At 53.6% G+C, this 16341-nt stretch overlaps 1 protein-coding gene and 1 long non-coding RNA gene across 6 annotated transcripts in view; both read left to right on the top strand.

Moving 5' to 3' along the window:
- CTTN (cortactin) overlaps positions 1–16341 on the top strand; it is a 40321-nt gene that overhangs the window by 13112 nt on the left and 10868 nt on the right. For 2 of the 5 annotated variants that reach the window (XR_008538087.2, XR_001707392.4), the window contains exons 6-13: positions 4529–4639; positions 5661–5715; positions 7013–7123; positions 9747–9857; positions 10401–10511; positions 11472–11582; positions 12960–13015; positions 15399–15468. This is a non-coding gene — a long non-coding RNA (cortactin). The remainder of the gene's footprint in view (positions 1–4528; positions 4640–5660; positions 5716–7012; positions 7124–9746; positions 9858–10400; positions 10512–11471; positions 11583–12959; positions 13016–15398; positions 15469–16341) is intronic. The other 3 variants (XR_010147269.1, XR_001707393.4, XR_001707394.4) reach the window with 2 other exon arrangements.
- LOC104001239 (uncharacterized) lies at positions 7242–8145 on the top strand. Its single transcript, XM_024347312.3, has one exon. The coding sequence runs from the start codon at positions 7339–7341 to the stop codon at positions 8089–8091; it is 753 nt and encodes a 250-aa protein (XP_024203080.2). The 5' UTR covers positions 7242–7338; the 3' UTR covers positions 8092–8145.

Genomic DNA, 16341 nt, shown 5'->3' on the forward strand with positions numbered 1-16341 from the left:
TTTACTCTGTGGAAGGAAGTGTGTCAGCCAGTGTCGGATTCCAGCCGGTAATTCCATACCCCTCTCCCACCTCATGCACCAGCCAGATGAACATTTGAGCTGGGCACGGGATGATGTTGCCGTGTCACAGTGAGCTGTACTTTGCTCTGTCCCCCGCAGAGTAGATGATGTGGTGGGCCGGCAGGGCACCCCAAACCACGACCATAAATAGCCTGGGGGAGGAGTGGGGTGAGGGACCTTCTGCAGGAAAGAGACATGGATGTTGCTGTGTCACTACCACAGAGATGCCCTGACACCGAGAAGAGCAATGTGTGCAGAATCATCATCTTTAGAGTCTAAAAAAAGTCTGGTAGCTCTTAGGAGTGTAAACAGGCAGACGGACCCCTGAGTTCAGTGCAGCGAGCGAAGCATTTGCACACGGACAGACGGAATCCATGTGTTCAGTGCAGCGAGCGAAGCATGTGCACACGGACAGACGGAATCCATGTGTTCAGTGCAGCGAGCGAAGCATGTGCACACGGACAGACGGAATCCATGTGTTCAGTGCAGCGAGCGAAGCATGTGCACACGGACAGACGGAATCCATGTGTTCAGTGCAGCGAGCGAAGCATGTGCACGCGGACAGACGGAATCCATGTGTTCAGTGCAGCGAGCGAAGCATGTGCACGCGGACAGACGGAATCCATGTGTTCAGTGCAGCGAGCGAAGCATGTGCACGCGGACAGACGGAATCCATGTGTTCAGTGCAGCGAGCGAAGCATGTGCACGCGGACAGACGGAATCCATGTGTTCAGTGCAGCGAGCGAAGCATGTGCACGCGGACAGACGGAATCCATGTGTTCAGTGCAGCGAGCGAAGCATGTGCACGCGGACAGACGGAATCCATGTGTTCAGTGCAGCGAGCGAAGCATGTGCACGCGGACAGACGGAATCCATGTGTTCAGTGCAGCGAGCGAAGCATGTGCACGCGGACAGACGGAATCCATGTGTTCAGTGCAGCGAGCGAAGCATGTGCACGCGGACAGACGGAATCCATGTGTTCAGTGCAGCGAGCGAAGCATGTGCACGCGGACAGACGGAATCCATGTGTTCAGTGCAGCGAGCGAAGCATGTGCACGCGGACAGACGGAATCCATGTGTTCAGTGCAGCGAGCGAAGCATGTGCACGCGGACAGACGGAATCCATGTGTTCAGTGCAGCGAGCGAAGCATGTGCACGCGGACAGACGGAATCCATGTGTTCAGTGCAGCGAGCGAAGCATGTGCACGCGGACAGACGGAATCCATGTGTTCAGTGCAGCGAGCGAAGCATGTGCACGCGGACAGACGGAATCCATGTGTTCAGTGCAGCGAGCGAAGCATGTGCACGCGGACAGACGGAATCCATGTGTTCAGTGCAGCGAGCGAAGCATGTGCACACGGACAGACGGAATCCATGTGTTCAGTGCAGCGAACGAAGCAAGTAGATAGGAGCCTTTCCCACTGCAGACTGAGGCGAGCCCTGTGCTTAGGGGGCTTGTGGGGAGTTAGCGCAGAGAGACGTTTATTCTAAAAATGGGGCTCCCTGCTGTGGGTTGGGAAAATTACATATTGGGGAAAAGAAAGGCAACGTGTCAGGAGAGCCTGGTAGGGAAGCTGCTGTGGCTTCTCTGCTGCTGCTCGGCCTGCACCTTTTTTCAGCGCGAGTCTTGCTCACCCTAGAACCTGCAGCTCAGGCCTTCCCGAGTGCCAGGAGCTCCCTGGAAGAGCCCTCACTTCCCTCTCTCCTGTGCGGTCTCCACAGCAGCCTCTGCTTCCCTCATGAGCTGTTCTTGCCTCATCCTGCTGTCCTTCCCAGGGAGACTCCCCTCTGGGCTGGGCTTTGCAAGGGTCGGGACTTGTCATCCTCACCTTGTGCCTGGCTCAGTGCCATGTGCCCCCCCCTTAGGCCAGTGCTCTCATGGAACCAAGGAGGCTTATGGAGCCTTGCTCTCACCTCTCAGCCGGCAAGTTGGAGAGCTGTCCTAGCAGGGCGAGTCCAGCAAGGGATGCTGCTGCTGCTCAGTCTCAGCCGGCATCGGGGCCAGGTTAGCGCTCAGCTCAGGTCAGCACCATGGGACAGATACGTTGTCAAAAATAACTCAGGGCCAGGTACGGGACTCACACCTGTAATCCCAGCATTTTGGAAGGCCGAGGCAGGATGATCTTATGAGCCCAGGAGTTTGAGACCAGCCTGGGCAACATAGCAAGACCCTGTCTCTACAAAAACATAATTAACTGGGCATGGTGGTGCACACCTGTAGTCCCAGCTGCTTGGGAGGCTAAGCTGGGAGGATCACTTGAACCTGGGAGGTGGAGACTGCAGTGTCCTGTGATCGCACCATTACAGTCCAGCCTGGGTGACAGAGAGAGACCCTGTCTCAGGAAATAAATAGATTAAACTCAGATTCCAAACCGAAGGGGAAACGGCTTAAGTTATTTGTAACTTGCCTACTCCAGAAACTAAAAAAAAATAAAAAATTGAAATCTCTGCGTTAAGACTTGAGGAATATGTGCTAGAGACTTCCAGAACAAAAGAAGACATTGAGGACAAGCACACGCAAGAGGAGCCTGGACGGGCTGTCAGGATTCTGTTTATGCTGGGGCCTGAGCACACTGCACCTTTCCCTTGTGGCCAGCGGTGGCTGCATCCATCACACGGGGCAGGTTTCCTTCTTGATCCCTTGTCTCCTTGCATCCCGTAGCCCTGAGTCTACACATTCAGGCTTCAAGATACAATCTCCCCAGCGTGATTGTTTAATAACAGATGTGATTTCGTCAATGTGAAATCGAAGGCAATTTTGGAGATGAATCCCTTTCAATCAAAAAGCTGGAAACTTTGCCTAGTTGTCATTCTGGGCATGTCTTTAGATCAGTTTTCCTGTAACTTCCTTCTGATGAAAACCCATGCTGGGGAATCCCTTTGGCACGTCTGCCTCTGCCACTCCTTCATCTCTCTTTTCTGGGTGAGACCCCGGAGGACACAGATGGGCAGTCTCTGCCACAGAGGGTTTGGAGGTGATGGCTCATGTGGATAGAGAGTCAGCTGCCAACCTCAAAACAAACGTGGGAAGAAGAGGGCGCAGCACAGGCCCAAGGCTTAGGGCAAGACCTGCTTTTTCAATAGGGGAAATAGTGGACGCTCTCTGAGTTGCCTGCTGCGTCAGCACCGGTGTGGGATGCTGCTTGGGTTAGCAGGTTAGCATGAGTGGCTCCACATGCTAGAGGGAGTGAGAAGAGGGGTCCCGATGTGCCGTGGACTTTCTCCACGCCCTCTGCTGGGCCATGTGCCCGCACTGTCTGTGAAGGAGTCCTTGACCCGGCTCTGCTGTGAGGAGGGAGCCTCAGAACCCTGGGGCCTCGGTGTCAGGACTGGAGCAGGGCCAGTGCTTTGAGGTAGGAGATCTTTTCCACTTTGTGGACCAGAGGGTCTCTCAATAGAACTGCTGAACGGAGTTGCTGAATCACACAAGCAGCTGTGGACAGCACACCTGTGAATGGCTGTGGCTGTGTCCCAGAGGCGTTATTTACAGAAGAGCTGGGTGCCGGGTCTGGAAAGCCCAGGGGAACCTTGGGCTTTACCTGCTGGCTTTGGCGAACAGAAGGTCCCCAAACCTGTGTGCGCTGATGGGGGCTGACGACATTAATGATGCTGAAATGAGCTGGCATGGGAGCCGGCAGCTGGCTCCTGCCTGAACAGGGTGCTGCTCAGCGGAAATCCAATGTGAGCCTGTGTTTTGCAGACTATTTTTGTTTATAGTCTATTAGAACAAAATAGTTTGCTGGCAGACTATTTTTTGTGCCGATTCTTTGGTCATGTGATTCACAGAGGTCCCACTTCAGTAGATGCCAGCAGTCTCCACACCAGCGGGTCTCACGGATCCTGCCACAGGCTGCCGGCTCTGTGTACCTTCTTCATGCCCGGTCGTGTCAGAAATCCCCACTGGTGGCCCCGACCTGTGTCCAGGGTTCGTGTGCAGCTTCCAGGAGCCCAAGGGCTGGGGTGGGCCATGAAAGCCTGCACCAAGGGCTGGGCGCGGTGTCTCACGCCTGTAATCCCAGCACTTTGGGAGGCCGAGGCGGGTGGATCACAAGGTCAGGAGATGGAGACCGTCCTGGCTAACACGGTGAAACCCCGTCTCTACTAAAAATACAAAAAATTAGCCAGGCGTGGTGGCGGGCGCCTATAGTCCCAGCTACTCGGGAGGCTGAGGCAGGAGAATGGCGTGAACCTGGGAGGCGGAGCTTGCAGTGAGCCGAGTCCCCGCCACTGCACTCCAGCCTGGGCAACAGAGCAAGACTCCGTCTCAAAAAAAAAAAAAAAAAGCCTGCACCAAGGACCTGGGCCTCCCAGGAGTCGTGTCGCCTTCCTTGGCTCCCCAGATGGGTGTGTTAATGTAAGGTTTCCCTGCACTGACCAGGATGTGGCCTCCCCCAGCCCTGCTCTGGGAGGAAGTGAAGCGCCGCAGTGTCGTTGGTGTCTAATGCTTTGTGTTTGAACCCTGTTCCAGTCAGCTGTCGGCCACGAATATCAGTCGAAACTTTCCAAGCACTGCTCGCAGGTGGACTCGGTCCGTGGCTTCGGAGGCAAGTTTGGTGTCCAGATGGACAGAGTTGATCAGGTGAGTGATGTGGCACTGGGACTGGGGCAGGTTGGGGCAAGGGGGGCGTTCCCCGTAGATCTGAGCCCTGTTGGGCCACTTGTAGTAGCAGGCAGGTGCCCTCCAGCTCTGGGGGACTGCAGAGAGGGGCATCTGCCTCCCAGGATGCTCTGAGAGCCTGGGCTCTTCAGAGAGAGGAAGCAGGATGCGGCGGGCTTGCTGTAGCAGTCCCTGCGGTCGCTCTTCACTACGTGCCTCAGTACTGGATGGCCCTGTGTCTGTCCCAATGTGCCAGCAGGGACCGTTTCCACCCGTGTTTCTCACATGTGTGTTACTGTGACAGAGTGACATCAGAGCCTATACCGGGGGGCAGGATGCGCTCGTGTCCAGGACCCAGGCTTTGCGTCCAGGTGTTGTTGCAGTCATCCTAGGCCCGAGCCTCTTTGATTCTCTTCGGCTCGGGGCTGTTGGCTCTTTTGTTTAATAGAGGAGCGATCAGGAGCCTGGAGGGAGCAGGGAGCTGATGCTGGTGGCAGATTGTGGCTTTGTGACATATTAGCCACGGTTCTGAATTTATGTGTCTGTGAAATGAGGAGGATGATCATACCTATCTCACAGGTGTTTGCTCAGATGCCCATCGCAGTGCCTGGCTGGTGGGAGTGCACCCCTGGTGGCCACTGCTATTCTCATTACTAATATTAATGTTCTCAGCATGACTTATTTGAGAAGCGAGTTTTTGTGAAGCCCGTGGAATGAATCAGCTGAGCATTCCCTGCTGCCGCATGCTGGGGAGGGCAGGTCGCCAGGGATATGGCTTGGCCCGCGCCGCCCACTGGGCCTTGCAGAACGTTTGCTGGCCTGTCTATTTAGGATGCCAGAGCTCTTGCGTCACTGCCACCTGCACCTGGCTTAGGAACCCAGAGGTCACAGCATCATGTGTTTCATATTTTTTTAAATGTCATGTCATGAATTCAGAGAGATTGTTTCAGGGACATTGGAAAGTATTTCTCCCCACTTTTCCATGTGTTTTTGGTTGTCACAGTCTGCTGTAGGCTTTGAATACCAGGGGAAGACTGAGAAGCATGCCTCCCAGAAAGGTAAGACGCGAAAGGTGCAGAAAGAGCCCACTCCGGGGGCCCCGATGGGGAGAGTCACAGCCACCTGAAGCCGTTTCCCCGCGCTCCGGGGGTCCTGATGGGGAGAGTCACAGCCACCTGAAGCCATTTCCTGAGCGGTGGCTGTTGCCACAAGGAGGACTCTGCCCTCCTCTTCATGTTTCTGGATCATCTGGATACCACATGATGGATGTATTCCCCGTTACACATCCCCCTCGGAGCCCTGGCATCTGCTGTCATTGTGGGGCTTCTCCCCGTTGTAGCGGAAGCCGCCTTCCCTTCATCTGGGCAGCGCTCCTCCTGGAAAAGAGAGCTCACAGATTGATCGGCAGAAAGCTAACTTCCCCCTCTAAGGCTAGAAACCAGAGCTGTTAAATTCTTGTTTTCCTTATACACATACGGTCTTAACTGCTGGTGATTAATCTTGATTACATCATGCAGTCTCTTTTTTGAAAGACCAAAGCATATCGCCACCTTAAAGTTCTCAGTTTATTTTTTGCAAGCTTATTTAGTTCTTCCTCCTTTGTGTCATTGCATCATCCGGGGAACAAGCTCTCAGTCCTTACGCAGTCTCGGTGCAGTCTAGGTGGAGGTAGCTGTGGTGTGGGCAGGCGGAGGATCATGGTCTTGTCTCCCATGTTCAGCTGCATGGCTTTCTTCATATGAGGCTTTCTCTTTCCATTTTTTTCATTTTGTTTTGTTTGTTTGTTTGTTTTGAGACAGAGTCTCGCTCTGTTGCCCAGGCTGGAGTGCAGTGGCATGATCTCGGCTCACTGCAACCTGCGCCTCCTGGGTTCAAACGATTCTCCTGCCTCAGCCTCCCAAGTAGCTGGGATTACAGGTGTGTGCCACTACCCCTGGCTAGTTTTTCTATTTTTTAGTAAAGATGGGGTTTTGCCACGTTGGCCAGGCTGGTCTCAAACTCCTGGCCTCAAGTGATCCGCCCACCTCAGCCTCCAAAGTGCTGGTTCTTTGTATGAAGCTTTCCAGCTTTTACCTGAGCAGTTGATTTTCAAAGTGGGCATGCAGCGTCATTTCTGACTACACAAAGGAACTGCCCTGTAACAGCTGACAGGGCCCAGAACCCCCCCATGCACCTGTTGTGAAACAGGGTCCAGCATCACCTGTATGGAGCAGTGGGTGGCTTGTTGTACATTTTAAAATGTGCGCTTGATGTGTTTGTGAGTTGTAACCCCTACACACTTTTGCTTAGTTTAACAAAAGGAACAGTGTAGTTCGTCCTCAGGCCCCCGTGCTAATTGCTGCCCTGTCTCTCCAGACTACTCCAGTGGTTTTGGCGGCAAGTATGGCGTGCAGGCCGACCGAGTAGACAAGAGCGCGGTGGGCTTCGACTACCAGGGCAAGACGGAGAAGCACGAGTCACAGAGAGGTGGGGCGGACCCCACGGTCTGTAATCACGCGTTTGCTCCAGAAACACCCACGAGGGCATTTTCTCTCTGCACGCGTGATTGTTGTAGATTTTTTAACTGAAAATGTTTGGTGTTCTTTTCGTACCAGTGTATGTGGGCTTTTCCTAATTCGAATGGCTGTACAGTTCCCCATCGTATGAGGATTCCATAGTCCATGTAACCATTCCTTTTTTGAATGTGGAATTTAGGTTATTTATTTATTTATTTATTTTTGGTAGAGATGAGGTCTTGCCGTGTTGCCCGGACTGGTCTTGATCTCCGTGCTCTCAAGCAATCCTCCCCCACCTTGGTTTCCTTAAGTGCTGGGATTACAGGTGTGACCTGTAAATTTTTTTTTTTTTTTCTTTTAGACGGAGTCTCACTCCGTTGCCCAGGCTGGAGTGTAGTGGCGTGCGTGATCTCTGCTCACTGCAACCTCCACCTCCCTGGTTCAAGCAATTCTCGTGCCTCAGCCTCCCGGCTAGCCAGGATTACAAGCACACGCCACCACGCCCAGCTAATTTTTGTATTTTTAGTAGAGACGGAGTTCTGCCATGTTGCCCAGGCTGGTCTTGAATTCCTCACCTCAGGTGATCGCCCTGCCTTGGCCTCCCAAAGTGCTGGGATTACAGGTGTGAGCCACTGCGCCCAGCTGAAACTTGACTGCAGGGAACATTCTTGTACCTGTGTTTTGTTCACAAGTGATTATTCAAAAGAATCAACTCCTAGACATGGAATTGCTGGGTCGAAGGCTATTGAATGTAAAATTTCCAGATACTGCCAAGTTGTCCTTGGAGGCTGTGCTGAGTTCTTCCTTCCCCACTGCATAGCCTGTACACCATCACTCAGAGCATTTCCCAGGGCTGCAGAGGCTGTGGCCTGCCTGTTTCCCTGTGCCTCTTGTTTGGCCTGCACATTTAAATTTTTAAAAATATTTGCCAACATTTGAAAACTGAGAGCTTGACTATTTAAAAACTCAAAAAAAAAAAAAAATTACCCCAAAGCAAGAAACACCACTGGAAGATCCAACCACGCTGGCTTGGCATTTCCCTGAGGAAAGTGCCGGTGGCCTGGAGGGCAGCTTGGCTTGTAGTTTGTCGCGGCCTGGCCTGGCCTTCCTGCCAGTCAGGCCTTGCCTGCTGCACAGAGCTGCTTGCCTCTGCTCTCTGCCTCTTTCCTGGGAACAGTCCATTCCTCCTCTTCCCGACGCCACACAGTTGTGAGCAGCGCATGCTCCGCGAAGCTGCATGAGTGTGTGACTCCAGGGAGCCAGGGAGCACAGGCCGAGCACCTGGGCAGACGCAAGGCTCCTTGGATGCTTCAGGCCTTCTCTCCCAGGCCTTGATCCTCTGCCTTGTGCTGTTAGTGGGTCCATGAGAGAGTCATGTTTTGGTGTCACAGTGACATGCTAAATGGCTTCATTCTGAGTAGAACTGGAGTTTCTGGAGGATGCTGTGTGTGTCCTGTTTCCTGGCATCCCCCTGCGTGCTTCAGTTTGTGAAGAGTGGCCTTTGAAAGCCTTGCCCTTCTGCTGCCTCCTGAGCTTAGAGCCTTATCATAAACTCTCATCTCCTTCTAGCTTCTGGATGCAATGGATGATGTTACAGGAATTCATCTGCTGTACTTTATTTCTTTTTTTTTTTTTTTTTTTTTGAGACGGAGTCTCTCTCTCTCGCCAGGCTGGAGTGCAGTGGTGCGATCTCAGCTCAGTGCAACCTCCACCTTCCGGGTTCAAACAATTCTCCTGCCTCAGTCTCCTGAGTAGCTGGGATTACAGGCATGCACCACCAAGCCCAGCTAATTTTTGTATTTTTAGTAGAGGCGGGGTTTCACCATGTTGCCCAGGATGGTCTTGATCTCTTGACCTCATGATCCGCCCACCTTGGCCTCCCAAAGTGCTGGAATTACAGGTGTGAGCCACTGTGTCCAGCCTCTGCTGTACTTTAAAAAAAAAAACTTTTTTTCTTAATTCTTTTTTTTTTTTTGAGATGGAGTTTCACTCTTGTTGCTCAGGCTGGAGTGCAGTGGCGCAATCTCGGCTCACTGCAACCTTCACCTCCTGGGTTCCAGTGATTCTTCTGCCTCAGCCTCCCGAGTAGCTGGGATTACAGGTGTGGGCCACCACGCCCAGCTAATTTTGTATTTTTAGTAGAGATGGGGTTTCATAATGTTGGTCAGGCTGGACTTAAACCCCTGACCTCAGGTGATCCACCCGCCTCGACCTCCCAAAGTGCTGTGATTACAGGCGTGAGCCCCCTCCCCCAGCCTGTTTTTTTAATTTTTAAAAGATTAGCTAATGATTTAACTTAGAGATGGGGTCTTGCTATGTTGCTCAGGCTGGACTCAGCCTCCTGGGCTCAAGTTATCCTCCCTTCTCAGCCTCCTGAGTAGCTGGGCTGCAGGCACACGCCCCCACCTCTGGTTACCACTGTTTGTGTTTCTGTTATTACACATAAATAGCACCTTTAAATACTGTCTGTATTATTCAGTGGTCCTACAGTGGACCTGAAAGATTATTGTTTTTTTTAATCAAAGGATAAAATACTTGCATGTTCACTGATTTCGTTGCTCCTTTTAAAGTAGTCCTTTTTTGTTTGTTTTTAGATTACTCCAAAGGTTTCGGCGGCAAATACGGTATCGACAAGGACAAAGTGGATAAGAGCGCCGTTGGCTTTGAGTATCAAGGCAAAACGGAGAAGCACGAGTCCCAGAAAGGTGTCTTCCGTTTTATCTTACCCTCCAGCCAGCAGCTAGTAATGTGACAGGTGGTAGCCACACCGGAAAAGGAAAAACAAAGCATTATTGATAGCCCTTAACGTAGATGTCTCTTTTTCATGAAATACCCAACTTGAAAACGGCACATCCAGAAACACAGCTGCTAAATAGGAACTCGCAGCTTGAGTGTTATGGCGCTCCAGCCCCAGCGGCGTTGCTTATCGTGGTGGCCACACCCCGCACGTCTGTGTTGCCCGTGTGAGCCTGTGCTGTCTCATGGTGCAGGTGGAAGCCGCATGCGTGGGAGCTTCCATGGGGTCCTGTCTGGCTTAGTCACGATGCTGAGGTCATAGACTAGGTTATTTCCTGCCACTCTCCAAGGAGGGCCTCTTCATGGATGTTATCTAAAGTATTACCAAAGATCCGGAAGGGAAGAGTAGATTGAGTGAATCATATGTGTTTAACTGTATTGAAAACATACTTTCCACCTGTGACCTGCACTACCTGTTAATGATGGGTTCTGGCCTTTCATTGTGCATGTAGACTATGTGAAAGGGTTTGGAGGAAAATTTGGTGTGCAGACAGACAGACAAGACAAATGTGCCCTTGGCTGGGATCACCAGGAGAAATTGCAGCTGCATGAATCCCAAAAAGGTACATTCACTCTGCCTGTATGCGAGATGGTTTTAGAAGTTTGTTTTTGTTCCTTGCGGGGTCAGTTGGTATGTGTTGTGTCTGCGTGTGCCTGCTGCACGTTGTTTTGTCTTCACTGTTTGAAGTTGTCCTGTGTGCCCCCCCAATCCCCCAGTTCCCTCCAGCTAGTGTAGTCACAAACCCTCCCTGCTGACACGGGGGTGGTACCCCAGAGAGCTGGGTTTACCTGGAAGTGGGTTGCACGGGCCAAGCCTGCAGCAGGGGGCTGGGTTTACCCGGGAGTGGGGACATGGGTCAAGCCTGCAGCGGGGGGCTGGGTTTACCCGGGAGTGGGGACATGTGTCAGGCCTGCAGCGGGGGGCTGGGTTTACCCGGGAGCGGGGACATGGGCCAAGCCTGCAGTGCTCCTCGTCCAGGCTTCTTGTCTATAAAGTGGGCCACGGTTTTTGGCAGGAGATACTTACTTTTGAACCGAAAGTGTTTTCTTGTTGGAATGGGTGCCCCTTCCCTGGGAAAAGGAGCCTGAGGGGGCTGAAAGCTCTCAGTGTGACCCAGCCCTGAGAGAAGCAGGAGCGGGGCTAATGGGGCTGCAGCGCCCTCTGAATCTGCAGGGTCTCTCCTCCCATGTACACAGATACGCACACTCGTCTGCAGTGTGCGTAGGACGCTAAGAATGAACTGCACAGCTGGGAGTGCCTTTACTGAATTATTTGAAGTACAGTTCTTAGGCTGTTTCCAGATCTTCGCTGAGTGTTCAGATTTTAAGTTCATTCTTTAACGTTGACCTCTGGAGCCACCTTCTGGCGCTGAGCCTGGGAGTAGGATCTCAAAGGCCCTAAGCTCAGGAGAGCCCTTGCTTTCTGGAAACTGTGTTTGATTTTTGTGCATGCTCATGCAATTCTAACCCAACTGTGTTTCCTCTTTTGGTTGTTTTCCCCACCGTTGCTTGTGGATTTTCAGATTATAAGACTGGTTTTGGAGGCAAATTCGGTGTTCAGTCGGAGAGGCAGGACTCCGCTGCTGTGGGGTTTGATTACAAGGAGAAGCTGGCCAAGCACGAGTCCCAGCAAGGCACAGTTGCCACCAGCCTCCTACCCTCCCCCCCACCCTCCTGTGCGGCCACTTCTAGCACAGACTTCAGGGCTCACCGTCAGCACCTGCAACACAGTCCTCCTGTGTCACCACTTGTCAGCTGTCAGGCTGTTCGGCACTTTAAACCCATTTCTAGTAGAGCGACACTGATTTTGAGTGGTTCCCTTCTCTTCCCCCCTTCACTTTCTTCCCTGTGAACTTGTGATCTGTGTATGGCAGGATGCGCCAGTTAGTGTGTGGGTGCCATCTTTCTAACCCGGTGACCCATCCAGTCTCTGGACTGGGGCATCTCCGGTCTCCAGCAGCATTCTGCCCGAGGCTGTTCTGCTGTTATTGGTGACTGCCGTGAGCCACTGAGTCAGGCCTTCCAGATGAGGAGAGAGGTGTTGGTTCAACCAAACCACTGGCCATTTGACCAGGGGCTTCGTAGCAGCAAGGGCCAGGAGACAGGCGTGTTCTGTGTGGTTTCTGTGTTTCATTTGTGGTGGTGTTTTTGGCCGGGGTTGGGAGGTTTTTTGTTTGTTCTGTTTGATGACACCATATGTGTGTAACATCTCCACACAGAGCCACACAGTATGTACGTGAAGCCAGCTCTGCATCCTTCCTTAGAGCAGTTATGTTGTTACCTTCAAAATTTGGACTTGGTTATTAGAACCTGAACACATAATTGGAAAAACAGTAATTCCCTAACCTTGCAGGGAAGACTCTAGGCTTTCCACCTGCAGCGTTAGAAACACACAGCAGTGTTCAGGTGTGGGCAGGTAGACACACCTGGGGTGGTCCCGCAGACTGCATGGAGATGGCAGTGGCTCTCCGTGGCATCACTGCTGCATGACAGTGTGACTTTCATGTGGATCTGTGTTGCTGCAACGGAAGTATTTGGCTGGTAGAATTTCCACATGGATTTTTTTTTTCTCTTAAAAAGCAAGAGAACAAACTGCGATTGAGCCTCTTTTTAGCGCTCAGTAGAGCAGGCGCACAGGAAGCAGATGAGAATAAGCCCGTGCTGGTGCGGAAGACTGTGCTATTGAAGTGGCGCGTTGCAAAGGCCTGTCCGTGCCCTCTTTCCTTGCTTAGCTCCTGCCTGCTGCCCGCCGCCCCTCCTGCCCCTCCTGCCCCTCAGGGAATGCTGAAGCCTCTGCCCCTGGCCTGTGCTCTGCTTCTCACTGCCTGGGTCTCACGACCATGGGTGGAAGCAAAACTTGCCTTGCAAGTGAAGCCTCGCTTGGCCATTCTCGTTTCTTCCCGCTGTGGTGCACCTTCTTGGGCTGTTTCTGGATCTGTCTGCATGCACCCACGGCCACCCCCACGCTCGCCTCCACCTCAGAGTAAGTGTTGTGTTTTGCCACGTTTCAGACTACTCCAAAGGATTCGGCGGGAAGTATGGGGTGCAGAAGGATCGGATGGATAAGGTAAATATTCCAGCCCCGGAGCTTAGTGTCTTCTGCCTGCAGGGGCTCTTGGTGGGCGTGGCTCACAGTGCTGGCCAACATCCACGCGCTGGGGTGGGGCACAAGTGATTTCCGTCGTGGTGGTGGTGGTGGTGGCGATGACTGACTCGGACAGTCTTGTGCTCCTCATGGCCGTGCTGTGGGATAGGCGCTGGCACCGGCCCACCTCCTAATTGGGGGCCCCAGGCCAGGCAGGCTCAGCACCTGGCTGCGGCACAGCAGTGGACGGCTGGGCAGCCATAGGAACCCAGATGTTTAACATGAGAGGTGAGAGCCTCGAGGGCTCATGTCCATTTGAACTTAAATTCTTAATAGTAAATCAGATTGGAACCTGAGTGTGTTAGACTGCATGTGGGGCTACCTTGCTGGCAGCCAGCGCTGCGTGTGCGGTGATGAGCCATGTCTCCCGTCTTCAGCCTCATAGAGACGCGGGCTCCACACTGCCTGCTCCTGCGCGTGGCCTGTGGTCAGGGGTGGCAGGGTCAGTCCTTGCCTCGCAGCTGACCACGCAGCACCATCCAGGGGCTCCTGATGTGGGCTCCAGGGGCGTAGGCGGGCAGAGCAGGTGTTCGGGCTGGGCTCCCCAGGGAGCGGTAGCCTGGGCTCATTTCTGAGGGCAGGCGCGAGTTCACCAGGAGAGAAGGCTCAGGAGACCACGGAGGGGCGAGGTGTGGGCCTGGGTGGGACAGGAGTCACTGCAGGTTCTCAAGGAGCCTAGCTGCAGAGGGAGGGCGGGGAGCGGGGATAGAGCTGGCCCTGGAGAGCCCCACACACCACAGAGCATTCTGCATGTCGTGACATGCGTCACACACCACAGAGCATCTGACGTGCATGGCCCCAGAAAGGTTAGCAGGCAAGAAACACTGGGGGGGGGTCTACTTTGAGAAGCCCCCGGCCTCAGCGTGGAGTCTGGGTTGTGGGGGTTGGCCTGGGCAGGGGGGTGTGGTCCTGAGGAGAGCTGGAGGGGCTCGGGTGGTGGAGAAGCAGGGCATGGTGTTTGGCGCCAAGGGACGCAGGGGAGGGAGCAGTCGGGTGGATGTGGGGTGGACGTGGGGCCAACTGTGGAGCCGAAGAACTGGGAGGAGCAGATGTGGGTGTCAGCGAGAGAGAGCTGGGGTAGGGCCGGGGCCGGGGCCGGGTGGCGTGCAGAGTTGGGAGGGGAGTAGGCACGTGCTCAGAGGACACTGGGCAGGGGGACCCAGTGAGGTAGCAGGGGCCTTGCAAGGCACTGGGACAGACGGAGGGAAGGAGCTCCCCTGTGGGTGAGTCAGAGGTTGTGGCTTTGAGGCCGGAACCTGAGGGACTGCCTGTGTTGTGGGTGTCTGTGGTCAGCATTGCTGGTGTTGGCGGTGACCACTGAGCTTGTGAGCACGTGAGGAGGCAGTGTGGGGGTGTGGCCTTTCGTGTCATTGTCTTTCATCCAGGAGGGGGTGGAGCTTCTCTCTCTGTTTGCTGTGTGATGGAGGAGTCCAAGGCTTAGTGAGGGTGACGTAACTGCCCGGGTCCCCGTACATTGTGGGGATAGGGCTACAACCCAGGCTGGGAGGTGAGGTTGCCCCCTCAGGGCAAGGTGATGTCTGCAGAGGGCCCAGTGGGTGATGGGACCCAGTAAGGCTGATGGCCTTGCCTTTGAACAGGTGCAAGCGGCTCAAGGGACATGGAGTAGACGCTGGAGCTGACTGACGGGAGGAGGGAGCGGGGTCCGAGGAAGGACAGGCGGGCCAGGAAGGGGGCAAGCAGGAGGTGCTGGGCAGAAAGGGGCCATGGTATGGGGGCTCTGGTGGCTTCTGAGCCTCAGGTGTTCTCATCAGAGGTAGTGAAACCCACAGTGAAACTGGGGACGGCCACTGGTCTCCATGAGCCCTGACAGTCTCCACCTGAGTCAGCACGTAAGAGTCATCGCCGTCGCTTGGTCAGACCATAGTTGAGTCCCCTGCAATGCAGAAAGGTGTGATTGCACCACTGGGTAGTGTGGAGGACGGGCCACTGGAGGCTTGCATGTGTCCCCAGCGTCTTTGCTTCCTGTAAATGCTCACACTTCTGGGTGGCGACGGAGGGTGGGGAAGGCTTGAGGCTGATCCCAGAATTCGTTTATGGTAGAGCAGATGGAGATACATGCATTTCTTATGCTAATGCTGACCCACGATTGCCTGCAAATGTGGTTGGTAATAGTTTTCATGCCTCAGTTAGTTTGCAAAACCGAGAGGCCATGAAGAGTGCTCTGGGCTGTGTGGCTGGGCCTTTGGGAAGATCTGGGGAAGGCATTTGCATCTGGCAGGAGCTACCACAGGGCATGGAGAAAAGAGAAAAGTGCTTTCCTGACGCCCACGTCCTGTCTCTGCAGAATGCGTCAACCTTTGAGGATGTCACCCAGGTGTCCTCTGCCTACCAGAAGACAGTACCTGTCGAAGCTGGTGAGTCCCGGCTGATACCAGGAGCACCGTGTGGTTTCCCAGGAAAACACTGAGGGGAAGGACAGTTGTGAAACAGCCAGGAGCAGACGCACCACTAGTTGAAAGCGTGGTTGTTGCTGCGTATTTTTGGGAAAGAAAATGATCGTTCTGATGAAGATCTTGTTTCTCCTGCAGAGGTTTAGAGTCACCTTTTAGATGCAGCATGGTGCAGCCGTTTCAGTGGGGCCTGTTTCAAGGGGCTCTTCCCAGAGCAAAGGGGCTAAGTGCACATTCACAAGGGCCTCCACACTGCCAGTGACCAGCTTCTGGGAGCAGCTGGGGCCTGCCCAACTCCCTGAGCCGCTCGGTCGCAGCTGTGACAGGAGGAAGACATCATGACGTCGATGTGCAGGCGACAGCAGACATTCTCTCTGCTGCTCGTTCTTGGGCCCTTGACAGGGAGCTCGAAACCTGTCCTTTTCTGTGCTGGACACACGATGGAGTCAGATGTGGGCCCTGCCCCAGAGAGTCAAGTAGTTGGGGAAAATGTTATACATGAGAGCAAGTGCTAAATTTAACACAGGATGCAGAGAGCCACCACTGACTTCCTTCGGGGGCTATGGACCCACAGTTCTCAGAGTTTGAGGGCCCAGGACGCTTTGACACTTTGACCACTCGTGAGAACCCCCAAGATGTTGATGTATTTGATGACATTGACTATATTAGAAATTAGAGGAATGTGGCCCGGCACAGTGGCTCATGCCTGTAATCCCAGCACTTTGGGAGGCCAAGGCGGGCGGATCATGAGGTCAGGAGATCGAGACCATCCTGGCTAACACGATGAAACCCCGTCTCTACTAAAAATACAAAAACAAAATTAGCCAGGCATGGTGG

Source organism: Pan troglodytes, chromosome 9, assembly GCF_028858775.2.
Source record: "Pan troglodytes isolate AG18354 chromosome 9, NHGRI_mPanTro3-v2.0_pri, whole genome shotgun sequence".
In the NCBI taxonomy this organism is placed as follows: Eukaryota; Metazoa; Chordata; class Mammalia; order Primates; family Hominidae; genus Pan; species Pan troglodytes.